Source organism: Sceloporus occidentalis, unplaced genomic scaffold (assembly GCF_023333645.1).
Source record: "Sceloporus occidentalis isolate IW3139 unplaced genomic scaffold, rSceOcc1.0.p SCAF_5, whole genome shotgun sequence".
NCBI classification, from domain to species: domain Eukaryota; kingdom Metazoa; phylum Chordata; class Lepidosauria; order Squamata; family Phrynosomatidae; genus Sceloporus; species Sceloporus occidentalis.
In genome coordinates, this window is record NW_028316985.1 from 39,009,107 (window position 1) to 39,032,082 (window position 22,976).

The window sequence follows — 22,976 nt, forward strand, 5'->3', positions numbered from 1 at the left end:
TTAAAAAAATTTCAATGCAAAATAAGTTAAAATGTTTCAAATGAAGTAATTATATTCAGACATATAGTACTGACATTCAAATCAGATTCAAAGTCACACTCTCTCTGCCTCAGAAGAAGGCAAACACAAACCCCTCTGAACAAATCTTGTCAAGAAAACCCTGGGATAGGGTTGCCTTAAGTTGGAAGCAAATGGAAGGCACACCACACACAACACATACACATCAGATAGTTTAGGAAGCACTGATGTACGGCAGGAAAAAATGGCTTATTCATGTCTGCTCAAACATTAGAGCCTCCTAGCTCAGGCCCGGTACAGATGGGCTTTACATGATGTCTTCGTCACAGGTTAGGGTTGCCTCGGGGCGCTCCGCCCACATGCAGCCTAATCCTAGCACGTGACGGCCTCCCGTCCACACGGGGGCTGCCATTATTATGTCAGACACGTGCCGCATCCAAACAGTGCGGCGCATGTGTGATGTTGTCACGCCATCCCAGGCTGCTTATGACGACCTGGGCATGGAGTGTGAAGGAGCTCCAAAACGGAGCTCCTTCTGAGGGCATGCCTCATTCCCACAGCCACCAAATGGCTGCGAGAATGACGCCAGGGGAAAGGGCCCGAGTGGCCCCTTTCTCCCCTGGCTGTGGCTCCCAGGGTGTCCTGGGGCATGAGGCCCCAAGGACACCCCTTTTCGGGACTAGGGAACACCGGATTGAGACCTCTGGGCTGCTGGTTTGGCTGCCCTGGCACCAATCTGTGGAGTAAAGGTGTGTGTGCAGGCCGCCCCAAAGGGGCGGTCTGTACCCCGCCTCAGTTAATTTTTCCCTTCCTTGTTCCTCCTTGCTCCATGATTCTTTACCTTTGGTTTGCAATACACAGCAACATATTTACATGGGGCAAGCCTTCCAGAGAAGGGCGAGAGATGTAGCCAGTGACAAAGCTGTGCAGCCCACCTGTATGCCCACCTACCCAAGATGCTGTTCCGAGGGGGAAAGTTCTGTGCCATTCCCTCTTCATTAATGGTCATTTGTGTGTCAAGCAGGCACTGGTGAATGGGCTCTGTGTTCAATCAGTCCTTCTTTGATTCATCACCTGGATAGAAAGGGAGAAAGTACAGAAAGAGAGGAAAGGGACAAGAGAGAACTGTTGTGAAATTTATACTGTAAGAGGGGAAAGGAAAGAAACAGTCAGGCTCATAAGGAATTAAAAAACAGTCAACTTCTCCAAAGAGAAAATGTGGAAGGTGGAAAAGACAATGTTTGCTATACAGCCATGGGACAACTTAGTGTAAAGGGTCAGCATATAATAGGGGAGGTATATACTCACTGTCTTCAGTAGGTTCTCTGAATTTTTCATTTGTAGATTTTAATTCTTTTTAAAAAGACACACAACACAGGTGGGCCTGCGAAAGAGGGAGGGAGCAGGGGTACTGCTTCTCCCTTTCTAATGTATTGCTTGGCAGTGGACCTATTGGTCACAGATAGACATGTTACTTCAACAGTCTATAAAGAAGTACGATAATGTTGGAGAAATAAGTGCAAGGATAATCTAGAAAGAGGGAAAGGAGATGTTGCTGATTGAAAAAGTCTTCTTCATCATTTCGGTCCGATAAGGTCATTTTCACCCTTTTAAAAGAAAGGTTTTTCCTTAGCTATTTGTAAATGTTAAGACAATGTACAATGTTTTATTGTACCTCTCAGTGTGACAAATTAGGCTTACCTTGATGTTGCTGAATTACACAATGATCTAGAAATAGTTCAAAGAGAATAATTCAAAATCTGAACTTGTGTTTTGAAAGCAAGTAGGTAAAAGCATCCTCTAGTTTTACCATTTATTTTTTGACATGTTAATGGAAATGTATATCTCTCATTTAACATCCATTTTAATTTCCATTTGCAGTCACCACGGCTGAACAATGGCTGATGTAAGATTGAAAGACATGAACTTGTCCTTTAATGTCTTTTAAAATTCTCTCTCTCTCTTTCTCTCTCTCTCTCTCTCTCTCTCTGTGTATGATTCTTTATAAAAAGGGCTGTACTTAATACAGAATACAGGTGGGGTACAGACCGCCCAAACAAGACAGTCTCCCGGTGCCAGGGCCCAGTACAGATGGTGCCAAAGCGCTGTGCTGGGGCCAAAAGTAGAGCTGGGGAATGTGCAGCAACCGCACACTTCCCAGCCCTACTACATGTGGAGGGTGCCATCGTGGTGTGGCACCGTCCATACACAGCACGCGATGGTGTTGTCATGCACATGCCGCATCCAAATAGACTGGTACGCACCTGAAGTCATCACACTGCTGGAGGGCGCTTATGGCATCCTATTTGCATCGCAAGAAGGAGCTCCAAAATGGAGCTCCTTCTGGGAGGGTGCCTCGTTCCCACGGCAACTAGAGTGCTGTGGGAACGAAGCCAAGGAGAAAGGTGCTGAGCCCCATGGACACCCCTTTCCAGTGTGCTGGGTTGGAGCCACAGGGGCTGCTGGTGAGGCTGCCCTGCCTCCAACGTGGCAAGAAAAGGGGCGGCTGCAGACCACCCCTTTTCTGCCGTCTACCCTGGCCTAGTTTTGGTCTGCGGGGAAGCTGCAGCCTCCAGACCGCGGGGTTTCCCCATGGACCAAAATGAAACCGCAAAAAGCGGGTTCTTCTTGCGATGCCAGTTGGTTTTTACTCTCTGCTTTCTGCCTTATTATGGATGTTTTCTAATTCTCTTGGATATTGATGACTGGCATCTAATTTTTTAATTTAATTTTATTGATTGTGAGTGTAAGTTGTTTTGAGTTTCATTACAGTGGCAGAAAAGTACTGTAGTATACAAAAGACAAAGAACTATCTTTATAGTCATTCAGAAGGCTGAGAAAAAAGAACATAAATAGTTCCCAAGGAACAGAGGTCCAAATACCAGGCTTCATCACAGGAAATTTCCTGTCTTGTGTACTATCCAACCAAAGTGCCCGATGGAGGCAGATGGAGAACACAGTACAGATTTATGGGAGGTGTTAGTCCTTTAATTGCTCTGCACCCAAACCATTTAGGGCTTTGGAGATCATAAATTGCTCTTTGAAATGGGGTTGCACTTTCAATCAGGAGCCAATGGTGATTAAGCAGCATTTAAACAATACATTCTAACATACTGACCTCTTATAGGCAGCCCAAGTTACAGCTGTAAACAATCTGCACTTTTGAATAATCTTTTAAAATAATTCCATGAAGGCTGCCCATACATTCACCCACTTGGACGACCTTTGCTATGTGTGAGAAAAATAGATGGGTGCCAGAAACTTGCATTAGGGAAGCTTGCATCTTAGCTAAATTTATGGAAGGCATTGTTAGTCATAAGAGCCAGTGTGATGTAGTGGTTTGATTGTTGGACTGCGACTCTGGAGACCAGGTTTCAGTTCCTAGCTTGGTCATGAAAACCCACTGGGTGGTTTTGGGCACATTATGTGCTCTCAGCCTCACAGGAAGGCAATGACAAACATCTTCTGTACACATTTTGCCAATAAAACCCTGTGATAGTCAGAAATGACTTGATGGCACACAACAACAAGAAGTCCTGTTTATCCCAGGATCGGGTTAGATCTGCTGGATCCACATCTGGTCTGCCAGGATCCAGCTTAATCCTGGCCCCAGGCTTTTTGACTGCACTGTCCAAACAGGATGATGCAAAGCTGGGGGAAACATGGACCTTTTGACCTGTGCAGACAGCCCATAAGAGAATCAGTGAAAATGCAAGAGCAACATATACTTCCATTCACAAAAGTCTTATTTCTACTTATTTATCCCTCTGTAGCAGCATCCCTTCACAATGTCAAATGCTGTGCTGAAGGGCTCCCAAGTTCTCAAGAAAAATATTTATGTAGCTGGGGTGGTGGTGGTGGTGGTGTAAGTGAGAAAGTGGAGATGAGAATTTCATGTAGTGATCAGAACTCCACTTGTAGTTCTTATGGTTTATGTGACTCTTGTTTTCCAAAAGGTTTTAACTATTCTTAAAGTTGATGTTAATAAACAGGCTCCGATGTCACTGTGAATAAAGCACTTGATGATAAGTAGATGCTGCCTAATCCCTTTCTCTGAAAGCAGGAGCAGCTAAATAAACCCCTGGCCTTCTATGTATGATATATTGTGATGATAATCTGGTTTGTCTCTTATCTAACAAGCCAGAGAAATGAAGATTTATTCCTGGTTTATTTCTCAAGTTTCTAATGGAAGAGACAAGCTAGACTATCAGGTTTGGATGTCAAGAATATTCAAGAATGAGAGGTATGAATCCAGCCATTGTCGTCAGGGAAAATGATGTCCTCCTTCTTACACATATGCACACACATGCAGGCTTCAGAAACTTTACTTCAGATCAAATTAGCAAATGAGTATCTTATCTTGGAGGGCTGAGTTCAAATGATACATGAATAATATTTTTAATTATTGGCAGTCTGTTTATATGCACCACCAGACATACATTTGCCTTAAACAGATGTGGTGACCATGAAGGAAATCTCTTCCTCTTACCAATCTTCGCTAACAATTATATCAATTTATTCTTTCCGTCCAAAACAAGTTCTTGAATAGTTCCCATGTCTGACATTTTATTTTTTTAAAAATTATCTGAGATATTTTTTAAAATGTATTTGCAGTATTGTATACTGATTATCTCAATTTCTCCTTTGCAGATATTCACTATGCAACTGTGAATTGGATGAGAGCTGAAAAGTCCTTCCAGGTTAAAGATGTATTGGACAAGAATGGTGATGCTTATGGCTACTACAATGACACTGTACATTCCACTGGGTGGGGGGTTCTTGAGATCAAGGCTGGCTATGGGAGCCAGGCCCTTGGCAATGAGGACCTCATGTATGCTGCTGGTTACTTGGAGGGCTATCTCACTGCTTCGTAAGTGCTTCTGTAAACTTGAACTGAATGACTGGTCCCTGGTAAAAATCACTGCTTCAGTATAATTATTTTTTCTTTCTTTTTTTTAAAATCTCAGCACCTACAAAAGCCTGTTTTTTGATACTTCTTTTAATTCTTCCGTTAGCTGTAAAATTGAAGTGCCAAAAACCTAGATACAATGTTTGTATCTTATATAAATCTTAAAATGTTGAGTAAAATTTTAATAATTTAGATTTAGTATGGCTCATATTAAAATATGGAATCAAGGCTTTATTAATAAATCTAACTTTCTAAATTGCAAACAGGGTGTTTTAATGAGATATGGTGGGATATAAATATCTCTCTTAGACATTGCATAGTTTAAAATGTTAGCGTAAGTAGCTATTTCAGGTACGTATTTGTTGTTATACATTTAAAATTGAACAGGACTTCCTGTACTCAAGGAATCAAGGCTGGAGGATAATAGCTAATGATGTCCTGACATAAAATGGAAATCAGTTATTAAACCAGAGCACAATGTTGATATGTATGTAATTAAATCATATTAAATACGCTATAAGCGGCTTTGAGCATATGGTGAAAGCTGTGTGGGAGCGCGCAGGGCGCATGAATGGAGCATGCTCCCATAGTGTGCGCCTTGTGCGCCACTGTCATGGGCATAAACTCCATTAGTTTGAATGGGGCTTGAGCATCCACATGTTTTCTCTTGCATGGGGGAGGGGTCCGGAACGGATCCCCCACGTAAGAGAAGGGTGGACTGTAATACAGTTTTGAAGAAAATTTAAATTATAATAATTTTATGTAACTTTTCCAATGAAAGTAACTTGAAGTAGGTTCTGAACAAATGAGATAAAGTATTTTTTTCATATTGCCCTGGAATAGATGCATTTGTTGTTTTCACTATCTGTAATTATTGACTGGAATTCTGTTGGTTTGTCTCAACTAAAGTAGACACATTGAATCAATTATTGAATGTTGAGTCAACACATAGGTAAATCCAGTTGATTCAATGGGCCTACTCTAGTGAAGAGCAACAACAGGATTCAGACTTTTATGTTTTTGAAGCCCACGTTTGTTCTGTCCTGTTTCCATATCAGTTAGTCAATGCTATTATTTAAAAATGTACATGAAAATTTGTATGGATTTTTGTATGCCTTTTCCTTATACATACGTTGTGTATGCTATTTCTCCTAATATTTATCTTCTTCTATGTATTCCAAAATGTATGTATTTTTGATAGAACTGCATTGCAAAATATAAACAGGTATGAAAGCACAGTTTCCCTTGTCTTTCTTTCAGACATATGTGTGATCATGTTGCAAACCTTTATCCCCAGATGATTAAAAATCTTGTTGTTGAGAGAGAAGTTAAAGATTTCATGAGGTATGTACTCAATTCTTATAAATGTGGCCCTTTTATAAGTACTGAAGGAACAGAAGTTTCATATTAGGCATCAGACATCCCCAGTGACATTTTCCTAAACCATCTGATGCAGGAAAATCTTATAATACAATAAATAAAACCAATTACTTTGTAAGGCTCCACCAGACTTCTTGTTTTATTTTAGTTTCAGCCATAAATACCGCAAAGGTTAATGGAGATAAATATAGTGGGGGTTGGTGGCTCCCATGTCAGTGTGGTGGTGAATCTGCTCTGGGTTTAGTCCACATTTTAAAGGAATTATCTAAGAGGTTGAACTTACTTTGGGGATAGGGCTCAGCCCTATGGAGAGCTCTTTGAAGTCTGGACTGCAACTTCAAGCAGATTCATCACTTCACTGACAGGAGAATCACCAGAATAAATATGAACCCCTCTCTCCATCTGTTCAAAGGTCTACATGTAGCTGAGGGAATAAGATGCCTGAATATTTCCCACATGGAGAGAAAAACCAGCACCAACAAGTATCAGGGAAATAGGCTGAGATATCTGAGCAAAATGTGTTGACATAGCCTGCATTTTCTCAACTGGCTGCATTTTTTATTACTTGATAAATGAGTGATTCACCACATATTTACAGAGAGAAAGTGCCATGGAGTTTCTATTGAACTTTTTCTGCTTATCCAACAGAAACCCACATGTAGTTTGAGATTACGTGGATTATAAAAAATGTACTCTAAAGTCAAGTTTTCTTCTGTACAGGAAACAAGACCAGTGGACCAGGCAACAAATTAAAAATAACAAGGACAACCCGTTTTGGAGGCATGCAGGATACATTATTGCCCAGTTGGATGGGCTGTACATGGGGACTGTGGAGTGGGCTAAACGAGAGAAAAGAACAGTAAGAATAATTAAGTTCACTATGAGCCAGAAGTGGAAAGAGAATTCAAACCAATGTTCTCATTTATTTTAAGAGCAATGGTTCTCATTGCTTCCTTGTAAGATGTTTTAAAAAAATCAATTTATATTATAGCTACCAACTTGAAATGGAGTAGACTGTTATTCCCAGGAATTTTTATTTGCAGTGTTTAGGTTATTTAAGTGGCATGATGAAGGTTTGCTCGCAAATGTAAACAAAATAGGGAGCAAAATGACACTGCATGGAGTTACTATCGTTGTAGTTGTAATTGTTGTGTAGGCTGCTGACCTCTGGGATATCTACTGGGATTTAGGAAGTTGTGAATTGAATGCAGACAAATAACTTTCACCTTTATTGCCAGGCTCAGCCATTTTATTTCACACTGTGAGAGTAAAGACTGACCTTTCCATCCTTGTCTTAGCACTGCAAGGAAACAGCCTGGGGTTTATGAAGTCTGGATCAACCGCCTTTAAAACAAATAGCATTTATTCCCATTGATTTACTTCCAGCCTTCTCTGAAAGTGAGCTACAGAGAAAAAGAGAGAAGGAAAGGGATTGAAAGTTATTTCTCAGTCGAACATATACTACTACTAAGCACACTTGCATGAAAGTGAAGGTATCATTGAACATTAATAGGTCTTGCTTCAGATTAAACACATTTAGGACTGGTATGGAAAATGTAAACCAAAACATTCTGCTGTAATTGTAAGAACATAAGAAGAGGTGTGTTGGATCAGATCAAAGAGCTTTCTAGTTTGGCCTTTTCCCCAAACAGTAGCCAGCCTCTTGCTGATGGGAAGTCCTCAGGCAAGATGTGAGTGCAATCTTCACATATTTAATGGATCCAGATAAACAACTAGCCTGGACTTAGAGAATATTGTCACCAGGTGGTGTTTTGGGAGCGCAATGGCCATTTGTATGAGTATTATATTACTCATAAATGGTGAGTTTGCAACTCATTTTGTCTTGAAAATCATTTGGATCTTCCATATGTGTGTGTATGCATGTGAGCGTGTGTGTAAGGGGGTTGATTTTACATTTTTTCCAGACTCAAACTAAAATGATGAGAAGATATGAAAATTAAAGTATTTTCCCTATTACATGTGTTAATTTTCTTAATTATATAATTATTATATAATATAACTGTTACACTTATTTGGAGATGAGAGGCATGCTATCTCTCTAAAAAACGTAGCAAATCTTTCTCTGCTTGAAATCCCTAACATTTCAGACACCATGTTTTATTCTGAGCAAATACTTTTTCCTCCATGGGATAGTAATATATATAATATTCATTCATCCAACAGTCATGCCCCAAAGATACCCCCTGGTTATGATATTGCCTCAATCACAAGCTGTTCGTCTGGACTAGGAAGTAAAAAGCTACAATCACTGCATTTGTCCTTGATATTTATTTATTTATTTTACATCCTACCTTTCTTCCAACAGGGCAACTAACAGTTTAAATGAAAACAAAGTACAGCTTTTAAAAAAACCCTACCCTTTTAGAACAGTGCAGGTTAAAAACAGTAAAAAAGACCATTTCAAAACAACAATGGAATCAAAAGTACAGCAACCTCTGCCCCATTAAAAAACCTTTTATTCAAAATGGTAACCCCCCCTCATCATTGCAGTGTGTGCATGTGTGTGCGCGTGTGTGTGTGTTGTTTGCCTTCATGTTGCTTTGACTTATGGTGACCCTGTGACAGGGTTTTCTTGGCACATTTCTTCGGAAGGCGTTTGCCATTGCCTTCCTCTGAGGCCGAAAGAGAGTGACTTGCCAGTGGGGTTTCATGGCTGAGTGGGGATTCGAACTCTGCACTCCAGAGTCATAGTCCAACACTCAAACCACTACACTATGCTGGCTGAATTATCACCTCAGCAGATCCCTGTCATTCCCTTATTTATTCCTATAGCACCAATTTAGACTTTCTTGCACCTTGTATCAAATCTAGGACCAGTTTTTCTGATGATACCACCAAAGGAACTGGTCAAGCATTGACAGTGTTCTTACAAAACTTGTAGGCACTAATCCAAATCACTAGCAGTGTACTCTTTTTTTGCAGTGTCTGCCAGGTCTGCAACTTAAAAGCAGCATTCATTCATTCTGTCCATCCAACATTTTAACTATAACAGAGTGAAGGGAGTAATTTATGCACCAAGAAACATGGGCATCTATAAGAACAAATAAAATATAGTCTAACTATTTGTCTGTCTCTCCATATTCTGAATGTCTCTGTATATATAATGTAAACAATACACCTGTTCTGAGATGCATTGGGGACGCCTGGCAGAGCTCCATAAGATGTTTTCAGTGCACTGCTTATTTGTCCTCTCACAATATGAGCTCCGGGCAGCATCACCTGCATTTGTTTTTCAGAAATCCATATGCCTATAAAAGAAAAGTCTTTCCCATCTGTACATTTGTCAGGTCAGTTTGTGCTGTAACACCTCACGCCTGCCATCCAGTAACTCCTAGTTTCTAACACACAAAATAAAATTTAGTTGACCAACTGGTAAGAAATCTACAATATTTTTTTCCCTCTGTATTTAAGGAATAGACCATCTGACAGCTTCATAAGAACTTTCTTCTCCATTGTCAAGCATGCACTGCTTTGCAGTAGATCTGGATTTGATGATAACTTTTTGTTAAAGGAATTCCTTTATTATTATTATTAAATAAATAAAGGACTTGAATCCTGAGCACAATTAGAGAATTATATACACATGTGCATATATTAAATTGTTTCTTCTTACAGTTTTTATGCCTTTTTCCATTGAGTCTAATCCTGCTTTACATATGTGTTCATCACACAAGTTAAACAGATAGGGTGATAAAATGCAGCCTTGTCTGTTCTCCTTGTCAACTGGAAACCATTCAGTTTCTCCATATTCTGTTTCAACAGTAGCTTCTTCTCCTACATACAGGTTACACATAAAGTAACAAAATGTTGTGCTACATTCATTTCTTTAAGAGCGATCCATAATTTTCATGATCAAGATATCAGTTTCCTTCTTACATTCCCATTTATATAAAAAGCCAAAAAGGTAACTAACCCTATTTACTATATTATGAAGCAGAGTGCCAAAAGGTTGAATACTTCACTGATGCACAGTAATTTGGGTTGGGAAATTCAGTTATAGTGTGCTGTTATTATTTTGCAATATCTATGAACTGAGCGTTTGGATTTCCTATTGCCTAATATTAGGGCAAACAAAATTCTACATTTACAGAAAAACAAGTGTTGAGTTCATTATTACTGTATATACTGTAGAGTGAGAACTAAAATGGGGTGGGGGACCTCATTCCCTTACTCCAAACACCAAGCCCCAGACAGACAGATTGACCCCAGAGTAGAAAAAGCTTTATATTTTGCTTGCAGGAACTTCCAGATTCAAATATAGGATAGATCTGTCCACACACACACTTCATTTGTTCAGGAAACTGGCCTTAACCACCAAAGTTTACTTGTATCTGGGGTTGAGTGCCAAACTTTGATGCCAAATTTGATACCAGGGAGATATAACACTGTCATCTGAGTTGTGGTCTTCTCATGTATGCTATGTTTGGGTGTTCACATACCCTGTGTCCTATACTATGTCATGCTGAGAGCTATAAAAATGTTATCTGTAAAGCTAGCATGTTGGTATGAATCTCTGCTTGTTACCTGGTATGGAGGGTAGTAATGTGTTCATTTAGTTATTATTTCCCAAGTTTTCAAAATAGAAGTAAGGGACTGTCAAAATTCATACCATGCAGGATATCAGGAAGCATCTGTTAACAAGTTTGCATTCTCCTTAAATACCACATTAAAGTACTGATTTCAGTTAACCTAATTTCTCTGTAAAATTAACACATTGTCCAAATTCATAAATTACATGATACACACATTTTTGTCTTTGTGAAGGGCTCATACCCCTGAAATATGGGATTTTTTGGCATCTTGTTTAGTCTGTATAAAAGAAGAGACTTCCAACCCTCAAATAGGGGACATCTCTTGTAATAAGTGATACCTACCACCCTTATAAAGAACAAGATTTCTGGTCATCAAGTAAAGGACATCCCTCAGAAGTCACATTGGCAGCCCTTGTTATTAGTAATATGCCATTTTTGTTGTTTGAGGGTAAGGGGGTGTTGCATCTTGCCTTTGATATAATGTTCCCAGATGGTGGTTCCTTTCCCTTGCCTTTTAAGTTTTTAACAAGGGTTCTGTGCCCCAGATCAGTATAAGATGCTGTTGCTTTCCATGACCCTTCTCACAAGTGACCCAGCACTTTCTGAAGTAGCCAGGACACAACACTAACCAGTCTTAGTAAGCAGAAGGATCACATCTGAGAAAGCAACAGTGTCCTATGCAGGACCGTCTTTAAAAGTGAATAGACCTATCGTGCCCCACTGTCTTCTCAACAAATAACATGTAAAATGTTAATCAGTGAACAACTTTCCCAGCACTGTGTTTGTTCATTTTTTGCAAACCCCAAACATTGCCCCATATTTGCTCCAGAAGTAATTGGTTACAGGTAATGTTCATTGCTGCAATGAATTCATTCCAGACCTTGGCTGTGATGAATGCATTGATGCAACACTGTGTTTTGTTGTTTGTAACTTAAAGTCAATAGGGAAGGGAATTCTTTGCAGCATACTTGGGGCTAATGTAAGCTTCTGCAATAAGCAGGTGTGCCGCCATGGGTTGAAGGAGCAGATCATGGAATACATATGATTTTGTCTCTGTTGCCCACATCCAGCACAGAATTCTAACCCATTTTAGTAATTCTCCCAGGAATAGGTATAACTCTTTTTTGTCAGATGATGACAATAATTTAAAAACATAGTTAGGAAGGAAAATGTTTATATTTTCTGTGACATCATTATAGAAGTGCACTATAGCATTATAGAGGTTCACTACAGAAATAATACGATAGAAACAGTGATTTGATTGACTGTTAAGGAAAAAAAACAACCACTAGCTGCAGTACTGTTCTTGCTGATAAGTGATTTGAATGGGGCAAGAAGATATATTGAGTCAACAGGAAAGTACTTACTTATGTTGCTATCAATGTCCTAGCCTTTTTGTGAAAATGACTCCTGACATTATGCTGGCTACTATTTAATTCCTTCATAAGGAGGCCAAATTTTGACAATGTTTCTTATTTTGAGCAGAATATTAACTAGTTTGTTTCTGACTAAAAACTCTCAGTTGTATACTATCCAGAATTAGTAACTTATTCTCAAGAACTTCATCATTTTTGTTTGACTTACAGACAGGCCAAAATAAAGCTGCTTCAGGTCACTTTGGAGGTATGCTGTTTAAATGATGAATGCGTCCTAAGAAGAGGACATAAGCCATGCCAAAGCCACTGGGACTGGAGCACAGCTTTGGCACAGCTTCTGTCCTCTTAGGACACATGCATCATTTAAACAGCATATCTCCAAAGTGACCCGAAGCAACTTTATTTTGGCCTGTCTGTATGGGCCCTTATGTGTCTTTTTTTAAAAACCACTGAAGCTGGGTAGGATAAATCTCATTGTCTTTCTCTCTCCATCTCTTTCCTGTTAGCCTCTCACTGCCTTTCAAGTCAGTTTCTTGAATGCAGTTGGAGATCTCCTCGACCTGATTCCTGCCTTATTTGCAGATAAAGCAGAGGCCAACTGTCATATATTGCCAATAGGCTCGCAGCGATACCAGTGGGACATGGGTCATTGCTCAGCTCTGATCAAGGTAAGACCAACAGTATTCCTAAAAGGAATGATGGAACCTACTCCTGATTATACTTCTAGATCTCAAAATGGTATTTTGTATTCCATTTTTAATAGCTTTCATGTACACACTACACTATATTAATCTCGTGCTGTTGGTTATAAAGTACTTTTAAAAAATCACAGAGACAGACTTCATACATTTTCTCTCAAAATTGTGTGGTGTATTGTGTTTTCGGTTATGACTAAATTATATTTGCAGTCACTGAGTGCATATTTGTAATGTATAGGTGTGATTGGTAAAAAAAAAGTTGGGTTTGCATCTTTTGTTGTTATAGAAACAAATTACCATTACTGTATATACTCGGCTATAAGTTGAGCTCATCTATAAGTTGAGGGCAGGTTTTGGAGCCAAAATTACAGATTTTGATCTGACCCATGGATAAGTCCAGGGTAAAACTTAGAGGCACGTAACAAAGGACATAAAGGACGAACCTAAGGAAAATGATGCTAAACAACTTACAAAATTCTGGCAGGCATAACTGTTAATGCTTTTCCAACCCAGGCATCTAAAAGGTTCAGACATGGAGCCATGGTGGACAGAGTAGAAGGGACAAAATAGAACAGCTTTTCAAGCTGTGGATCGTTGACAGAATTGATGCTTCTTTTAGGTGCTCCTGGAATGGACTAAGCTCTCACCTTTCACCACTCTCTCCAGAGAAAGAAAGTGGTTCCATTTTTTGACCCGTGGATAAGTCGACCCATTTTGAGGGTCAATTTTTTGACTAACATTTTTAGACTTTTACAAGCTCATCCTTAACAAATTTCTCTTGGGTTTTGAATATAACATCATTATCACTCCACTTTAATAAATCTATATAAGTAATCCATCTTTTATCTGCACCTAACAGCAGATTTATGAGACTATAAAACAACACAACAAAATTAAACATGGAAGCATATGAGCACCAGTTTTAAGTAAATTTTTACTTCTAACTTAAGCTACTTCAAAAACAGTATTCTGCATAAATATTAGGTGTTACAGGCAAGCTAATTTTGTGGCTGGTGCTCCCAGTAATCATTCTGGAAATGCCTAACAATACTACAGTGTTGCATGTGAAAAACAGCTACAGTGAAAAACACCTCTTAACAAAGCAAGCTGTTGCTTTGCATTTTTCAATGGACTTAGCAACAATATTAAGATGTATTGCTTTATTTATTTATTTATTTATTTATTTATTTATTGGAATTATGTCTTGTTTTTCTCCCCAAATGGGATTCCGTGTTACACTACTGAATGCTAGCATGACTGGATTTCTTTTTCGCCTTCCTCTCATACAGCCCCTAGTTGTCTGTAAAACCTTGTTCCAGGGAGTTTCCCAGTCCTCTGAAGTTTCCCAGTCTTCTGAGAGTGTATGGTCATGATAGTGGGGAGATAGTAGGGGAAAATGGGAATCCTACCTAGTTCTGCTGGTACAATTTCAGCCCATTAGCCCTTTCAAATTCTGCCAAATGGCATGTACTAATTTGGCTTTAAATCAGAGTTTACATCTTACTGCATATTCTCATATTTCTGCTACAGATTGTGTTCAAACTATCAATTTGTGCTGAGGCCACCAATAGAAAATATTAGCCAAAATTAATAGATTATATCAGCTATCAAATTCTTTTAATTATTTACTAGTTTTCATTTAATTTATTTAAAAGATGAAAATAATTGGATAGATTTGATACACTGTTAGCAGCATATTGTCTTTGTGCTGTAATAAAGCAAGAGGTTTTACAGCAGTGTGTCAGATAGACTTCAGAAGTAATGCTCACTTTTGTATGTTTTTAATTGTATTGTTCTTTTGAATTGTAAGCTGCTTTGAGTCCCATTTTTTGGGGGGGAAAGCCAGATATAAATAAATATAATAGCAACAATACAACACAACAACAACACAACACAGAATCCTCTGTCTTTCTCTTTCCTAGGTTCTTCCTGGATATGAGAATATCTACTTTGCACATTCTAGCTGGTTCACATATGCAGCCACTTTGAGAATATATAAGCACTGGGACTTCAGGATTGATGATCCACAAACAAGCACAGGCCGAGCTTCATTCAGCAGTTACCCAGGTAACCCAACTTTGTGAAAGGAACTTCATAAGTTTCCATGTTTGAGTCTTGCCTGAGTGCCTTGTGGAAGAGACTGGTCTGTAATCTGGGCCTAGGGTATCCTGGCACAGTACCAAAAATGCCATAAAATTGTATAGAGGAGGAAGGACTTTCCTCCATTGTTCCCATGGTCAGAAAGACAAATCAGAAGTAAAACAGACAGGTCTTGGGCTCCCTTCCAGACTTTTTGGTCCCAGTAATATATACTGGCTTTCATTCTCTTTGTTGGTCTTGATCCTGCATTATTAAGGAAAAAACAACAGACACATCAAATGCTTTCATGCATACCCTTTTTTGTCTTTTTTATTTTTCTATGTTCAGAAATGGGACTTTACTAATATAGTATTTGCATCAGATATATCCTAATCAAGTTACAACTAGAAGAAAAAGGTAGAACTGAAAGGCTCCAATTTCATGTTGAAATATGACATTTCATTATGGAGTATTGCAGTGAGAGATACCAATGAAACTGAAATTCAAAACTTTGATAAATGTCAATTCAAAGCATTTAACTCAGGGGTAGGCAACCTTTTTGAGCCGGGGGCCGGGTTGCTGTCCCTCGGACAACTGGGGGGGGGCGAAGCAGTGGGGTGGAGCTTCCACCCTCTGGGGCGGGGCCATGTGCTGGGGGTGGAGCTTCCACCCTCCAGGGGCGGGGCCGCATGCTCCGCCCCCGGAGTGATGATGATAATAATAATAATAATAATAATAATAATAATAACGGTTACTAGCATGGAAACTACTAAAATGCAATTCAGAATAGAAGGGAGAAAGCATGCACCACTGTCTCAACCCAGAGAAGCACAAGGAGCTGAAAGGAGTTTTTGCAAAGAGACCACTAAGGGCAAATAAATAATAATAATATTAACAAGTTACTACTAAAATGCAATTCAGAATAGAAGGGAAAAAGCATGCACCACTCTCTCAACCCAGAGAAGCACAAGGAGCTGAAAGGAGTTTTTGCAAAGAGACCACCAAGGGCAAATAATAATAATATTAACAAGTTACTACTAAAATGCAATTCAGAATTAGAAGGGAGAAAGCATGCACCACTGTCTCAACCCAGAGAAGCACAAGGAGCTGAAAGGAGTTTTTAAAAAGAGACCACCAAGGACAAATAAATAATAATAATACTAACAAGTTACTACTAAAATGCAATTCAGAATAGAAGGCTAACCCCCCTCCCCTAAAGAAGCAACCAACCTCTCTCTGGCTTGCTCTTGCTCTTGCTCGCCGGCTGGCTCCTCCTTCTTCCTCCTCCTCCTTTTCCTGCTCTTCTATTCATAAGGAGGAGGAGGGCAGAGGGCAAGGTGGAGCCTGATGCAGGCCTGCTGGAGCCCTGTTGGAGTGCTCCAGGGGCTGCACCAGGCCTCCTAATGGGCGCCGCCATTTTGTTTTTCAAAATGGCGGCCGAAGTCTCGCGTGACCTTTGCCCTCCTGAGGTCATGCGAGACTTCGGCCGCCATTTTGAAAAACAAAATGGCGGCCGTAGCGGCGCGAAAACGGGGAAATCGGCGGCAATCGGCGGCAGGACTGCGCAGGGGCCGGCAGGAACGCCTTGGCGGGCCGGATCCGGCCCGCGGGCCGCAGGTTGCCAACCCCTGATTTAACTAATCCGAATTTATAGATTCTTACCATAGGCAAAATGTGGTAGATTATACAGATTGTTTATGCATTTCATCTGCAAGAGAGGTTGTGCTTCTCTGGTTAACAAAATCTGCATGAAGCCCATTGCACCAATGCCAAGGAGTGCTCTGTCCTCCTTTTCTGGGGTAATTGCAGAATGAGCTATATTATCTTTAGCCCAAATAGTGTGTGATCTTGGTTGCATACCAGTGATACTCAACATCATTTACTTTACAGTTTATCATTTTCATCAAACAATTGAACAGACATTTAGGTTTGTAATGTTTAATCTTAGACCACAAAGAAGAAGTTTACTTAATAGCTGCTGGTGCCAAGTTTCCCTTTCTCTTTGAATGCCTTTTTCATGTTGATTTTCCCCCAATAACAGAAATGGAAAAACAAGGATTTCCCCCCCCCCTTGGGATATGTCTTGTGACAATGTATCAGTTTACATCAAGGCAGTGTCAAAGTGCATTATTTCTGCAGGGCAGATGCACCCCCAGATTGCAAGGTCCTAGAGGCAGGGTCCTATCTTTTGTAATCTCTGAAGCACCATTCACCTATGTACTATGTACATACATAGAAACTTCTGTAACAGTATATATGTTTAAATGGTGGTGCATGATAATGCGTATGTAATTGTTTATATTACCTGCAAGGGAAGAGGAAGAGAGCTGCAGAAGGATCCATCTCTGGTGTTGATGGCTATAGAATAACTCCATTAATTTGTTGAAGGCATACTACGGCATGCATTTGTATACATCAAATTTTAAAGGATTTTTGTAAAGTTTATTTGGGCTTTTGTGGGGCCCATGCTGTAGCTTTCCTACATACTCTTTCCTGCTGCTGGCACAATATCCTCCACTGAAGCATGTTTGTTTGTTTATTGTTTGTTTATTTTTGGATAGGTATTTCCTTTGTGTTGTTATGTCCTGTGCATGTATTCTTTCCAACACAGGTAATTTCCCTTCAGATCAAACCTAATCACTTTGGGAAGTGCTTGAAATAACTATCATCTCTAATGAGTAAGGTTATGATAAAGGAAGTTGCTAGTTGTGAGTTCACTGTAATGTCCATTGAGTAGTTAGATGACACGGATCCAGAAAATTAAAGCAGAAACAGTCTTGTTGGGTTTGATAGAATAATGGGGTTTATTTAGGATTACTTGAGAGTTGTTGATGATACTCACAAACATACAAAGCTAACAAAATGAATTTCAATATGGGGAAATGTAAGGTACTGCACTTGGGTCGGAAAAATGAAATGCACAGATATAGGATGAGCGACACCTGGCTGAATGAGACTATGTGTGAAAGGGATCTGGGAGTCCAAGTAGACCACAAGTTGAACATGAGTCAACAGTGTGATGCAGCAGCTAACAAGGCCAATGCGATTTTAGACTGCATCAATAGAAGTATAGTGTCTAGATCAAGGGAAGTAATAGTGCCACTCTATTCTGCTTTGGTCAGGTCTCACCTGGAATACTGTGTCCAGATCTGGGCACCACAATTTAAAAAGGATGTGGAGAAACTGGAGCATGTCCAAAGGAGGGTGACTAAAATGGTGAAGGGTCTGGAAACCATACCCTATGAAGAACGACTTAGGGAGCTGGGGATGTTTAGCCTGGAGAAGAGAAGGTTAAGAGGTGATATGATAGCCCTATTTAAATATTTGAAGGGATGTCATATTGAGGAGGGAGCAAGCTTGTTTTCTGCTGCTCCAGAGAACAGGACCCAGTGCAATGGATGCAAGCTGCAGGAAAAGAGATTCCACCTCAACATTAGGAGGAACTTCCTAACAGTAAGGGCTGTTCGACAGTGGAACATTCTTCCTCGGAGTGTGGCGGAGTCTCCTTCCTTGGAGGTCTTTAAACAGAGGCCAGGTGGCCATCTGTTGGGGAATCTTTGATTGAGAATTCCTGCATGGCAGGGGATTGGACTGGATGGCCCTTGTGGTCTCTTCCAGCTCTATGATTCTATGATTCTACTTTCACACTTCATTATTGATGAAGTAGGCAAATCTGATTACATCAAATTCTTATAAATGCACATACAACACAAGGGAATTAGAGCTGACTGAGCAGAATTTAACAATAGCTTCTGATGCCAAGTTTTCCTTATCTTTGAATACCGTCTTGCTGATCCCCCCTCCAGTTTTGGGATAATGGTGGGGAAAGTATGCCCCTCGGGATGGTGTTGGACTCCCATCAGTCCAAGCCAATATAACCCGTGGTGAAAGATGAGAAGGCTAGTTTGACCAGTGTAGTCAAATTGGCCCATATGTATGATCATTTATTGAAGAACCTGTGAATATGAATGTGGAGAAAGTGAATGTAAAGAATGTGAACACCCAAAAAACTGTTGTCTGGTTAGTATATTTACAAATTTTAAGGTCTCCCTAGTAGATAATGTTGAGAATCCTCATGGTACACTGTGCTAGCAGATAGCTTTTTCCAAGGTCAGAGATGAGAAAAGGCAAACAAAATCTGCTGGCTCTGAGCAGCCTATTTTTCCTGGTTTAGTTACACCAGACTGGTAGACTAACAATTTCAGTCAGTAGGTGAGGCTCAAGATGTCTTTTTTCTTTTCTTTTTTAATTTTAGCAAAGTGAGGCACTAGGAGTACTCACCCTGTTGCGCTTTTTACAACCAGAGTGAACTTAGCAGCATAGCCAGGCTTTATGTCCTTCACCATTACTAGTCTCACATGCATTTCCAGAAAGGAAAAGGGACGTTTGACAATATTTTCAATCCTTCATCCCCACTCCTTACACGAGGGGTGGGAATTGTGCAGACCCATTGTTGCATTGTTTCTGGATGACAGTTTCCAGTCCTGGCCAACATAGCCAGTGGTGCGGAATGCTGGGAGTGCAGTGCAACAGCATTTGGAGAGCTACGCTGTTCCTTATACAGCATTACATTATGACAGTAATATATTTTGGTGGTGAATCACATATCAGAGTCATTAACAGCATCATACCTACATGCCTATGCAGAAGTAAGTTATATAGGTTTCACTGGGTAGGCATGAATGGATTTGTAGCGCAGATGGGTTTCCATTACAATTAAAAATAAAGTATGAATAAGGTATGAATCAATAAAAGCAATGCTGAAGCTGTTCCTTGCTTTGGGCATTATTGGTTTGAGGCTAGCACTATAGATAATGCTTCTCTTGCTCTTGTGTCTTTATTACATTTGAATATAATAGGAAGGAAGCCAGTGTGGAGTAGTGGTGTGAGCATTGGACTAGCACTCTGGAGACTAGGGTTTGAATCACCGCTCGGCCATGGAACCCCCCCGGGTTACCTTGAGCCAGTCACATGCTCTCAGTCTCAAAGGAAAGCAAAAGCAAATTTCCTCTGAAGAAATCTTTCCAAGAAAACCCCATGATAGAGTCACCTAAGGATGGCCATAAATGAGAAATGACTTGAAGGCAGACAACAACAATGGAAGACACCTTGAAGATAATTTAATCTCAACAACTTCTCAGTGCAGGATGCAATTACACCATCACTGACAGATGACATTCCAGCCTCTGCTTGAGCATTTCTAATGATGCTCTTCGATCTTCCACCATTGAATATGTACCACTGTCAAACATACTTTTGGGAAATTTGAATGTTCAGCTGAAATTTCAACCCAATTTCAACCCATTGACTCTATGGACTCTGGAGCAGTAGAGAACAACTCTGCTGCATTCCCTGCTTGGCAAGCCTTCAGATATTTCAGAACTGTTATTATGCATCCCCTTAACAACAATTTCTTATTGTGGCTAAAAGTGCCTAGCTCTTTCTACCATTTCATGTAGGACTTAGTTTTCAGACTCTTTCTTTCCTGGTTCTCTTTCTCTGGACATATTCCAATTTGTCAACATCCTCCTTAAAATATAGTGCCCAAATTCAGCATATTTAGGATCTGTGTGTATCAAGCTATTTGTTGTGGTAGGTCAGCATTTTCCCCCAGTGTGCCAATGACTAGTGCCATATTTATACCCATCTGTAACAATTGTTTATTTCCTAGAAATTCATCAAGGACCGCCAACTAGTAGCTTGGGAAGTAGCACTGGTCTAAATATTGCCTGATAAGTGCAGAATCTTGTTAGTTGTCCTGAGTGCCCCTTTTGGACAGAAAGGAAGGCTACAAATTGAATGAACAAATTCATCTGCATACATACATAAGTGCAGAATGTTTTTAATGAGATGTCTGAAAGCACCTTTAGAAGTTGTCTGTAAAAGGGGGGAGGAAGGTCACACTCACATGTGATCCAGCTGCTGAAAACAGGAAAGGGTTTCTTAGGTTATATTTTAAATATAGTTTAAAGTGTATGTATGTATGCAGATGAGTTTGTTCATGCAATTTCTAGCCTTCCTTTCTTCCCAAAGGGGGCATGCAGGACATCTAACAAGAACAAAATTCAGATAAAACAAATACAATTAAAATATAAAGTTATATTTAAAATACTATATTTAACACATCAATTTTAAAAATTCATAATTATGCTTCTGTTAATGCAACCTAAGAAACCATTTCCTGTTTTCAGCAGCTGAATCACATGTGAGTGTGACCTTCCTCCCCCTTTTTACAGACATCTTCTAAAGTGCTTTCAGACATCTCATCAAAAACAAAACACTACAAGACTTCACTGCAGATCAAACCTATACAGTATTGCTGTGTGTATGGGGTGCATGTGTATGGGGTGCATGCCTTCAAGTCCTTTCCAACTTAAGGTGACCCTAAGGCAACTCTATCATGCGATTTTCTTGGCAAGATTTGTTCAGAGGGGTTTGTCATTGCCTTCCCCTGAGGCTGAGAGTATGTGACTTGCCCCACATCACCGAATGATTTTGTAGTGCTACTCTGAGTGTATTCAGACTATGTATCTGGCCATGGAGTGCTTGAACCTTTAAGCTGCTTCTGGACATTATTCTACTAGGAAACTATTCTTTGTTATGGAGTTTGCTTACTAATGGTCCAGAATAATTGTTGATGATTAGTTGATGATTCGTTAATGGGGGCTAAAGTTTGGCAGAAAGTGAGCAAAATCTCTGTGACTGGGAGATTTATTAAGCTGTTTCCTCCAGGGAAAGGGGCAGATGCCTGGAGGGAGAGGGAGAGACTGTGAGCTAGCAGAAGGCTCTTTGACAATGTAGAGACTCCCTCTTTGGGAGTCTTAAATTGCTTAACTGATCTCCACATATAAGATGTTCATATTGTTTGTCTCCATCTACTGTATATTCTCAGTTTACTTTATAATTGGCACTCTTCCAAAGGAAACCACAACCTGGGTGATGCAGTCTGGAAAACCTCTCACGCAGGAGGATACAAGAACATATTTCCTGTCTGTCAAATGTTGCCTCTGTCTTCTTGGCTTGAGCTACCTCCCAAGTGCCCCAAAGGCCATCCTAAATAATAAATTATATGAACATATTTTTAGGGAAATGGCTGAGAAAATAAAACTCTTGTTACAACAACTTCTTCAGTTCTGGTCCTAGAACTAAAATAAAAGAAAGCTAGAACAGAACATATATTGTGAAGCATCTGTTTATGGATAACTCACATACAATTTTTATTCTGTATTCAGGTTTTTTGGTATCCCTGGATGACTTTTATATACTTGGCAATGGCTTGATCATGTTGCAGACCACCAACAGTGTTTACAACTATACTCTCCTGAGACAAATAGTACCCGAGAGTCTCTTTGCATGGCAGAGAGTCCGCATTGCCAACATGATGGCAGAATCTGGAAAGTCCTGGGCACAGATTTTTGAAAAGGAAAACTCTGGTTGGTATATCTGAAGTGGAATCTCTTTCTCCTTCCCATCTTTCCCCACAATGTTGTGAAAATTTAAATGTCTCTTTATTGTCCCTTAGGTACCTATAATAACCAGTACATGGTCTTGGATACAAACAAGGTCAAATTGCAAAAGAGTCTTGATGATGGAACTCTCTATGTCATTGAACAGATTCCGCAACATGTGGAATATTCTGATCAGACAAATGTTCTCCGAAAAGGTAGAAACTTACATAGAAATTCTGGGGTGGGGTGGCTTGCTAAAACATGTGGAATTAGAACTGTCTACAGAATAGTTTTTCATATTAGGAATTCCAAATCTGTATTTGTATAAAAGAAAAAAATAGAAGAGTCAAAGGTAGAAGCTTTGGTATGACAATTTAGGATCAGATGAGTCCATTTGAAGTTGTTGCAAAGGTGACAGATGATGCACAAAGAAGAGAGGGCTTTTGCTTCTCAAGAGTGTTAGCGGTAACTAGCTGTGTGCATGCCTTCAAGTTGCCTGCTGACTAATGCTAACA

At 39.9% G+C, this 22,976-nt stretch overlaps 1 protein-coding gene across 1 annotated transcript in view; it reads left to right on the plus strand.

Moving 5' to 3' along the window:
- Positions 1 to 22,976, plus strand: part of PLBD1 (phospholipase B domain containing 1) — a 60,474-nt gene that overhangs the window by 31,421 nt on the left and 6,077 nt on the right. Inside the window, exons 2-8 of the mRNA XM_089523782.1 lie at positions 4,669 to 4,888; positions 6,188 to 6,271; positions 7,028 to 7,166; positions 12,743 to 12,904; positions 14,857 to 15,001; positions 22,246 to 22,446; positions 22,536 to 22,676. Coding sequence (XP_089379908.1) covers positions 4,669 to 4,888; positions 6,188 to 6,271; positions 7,028 to 7,166; positions 12,743 to 12,904; positions 14,857 to 15,001; positions 22,246 to 22,446; positions 22,536 to 22,676 — 1,092 coding nt within the window. The remainder of the gene's footprint in view (positions 1 to 4,668; positions 4,889 to 6,187; positions 6,272 to 7,027; positions 7,167 to 12,742; positions 12,905 to 14,856; positions 15,002 to 22,245; positions 22,447 to 22,535; positions 22,677 to 22,976) is intronic.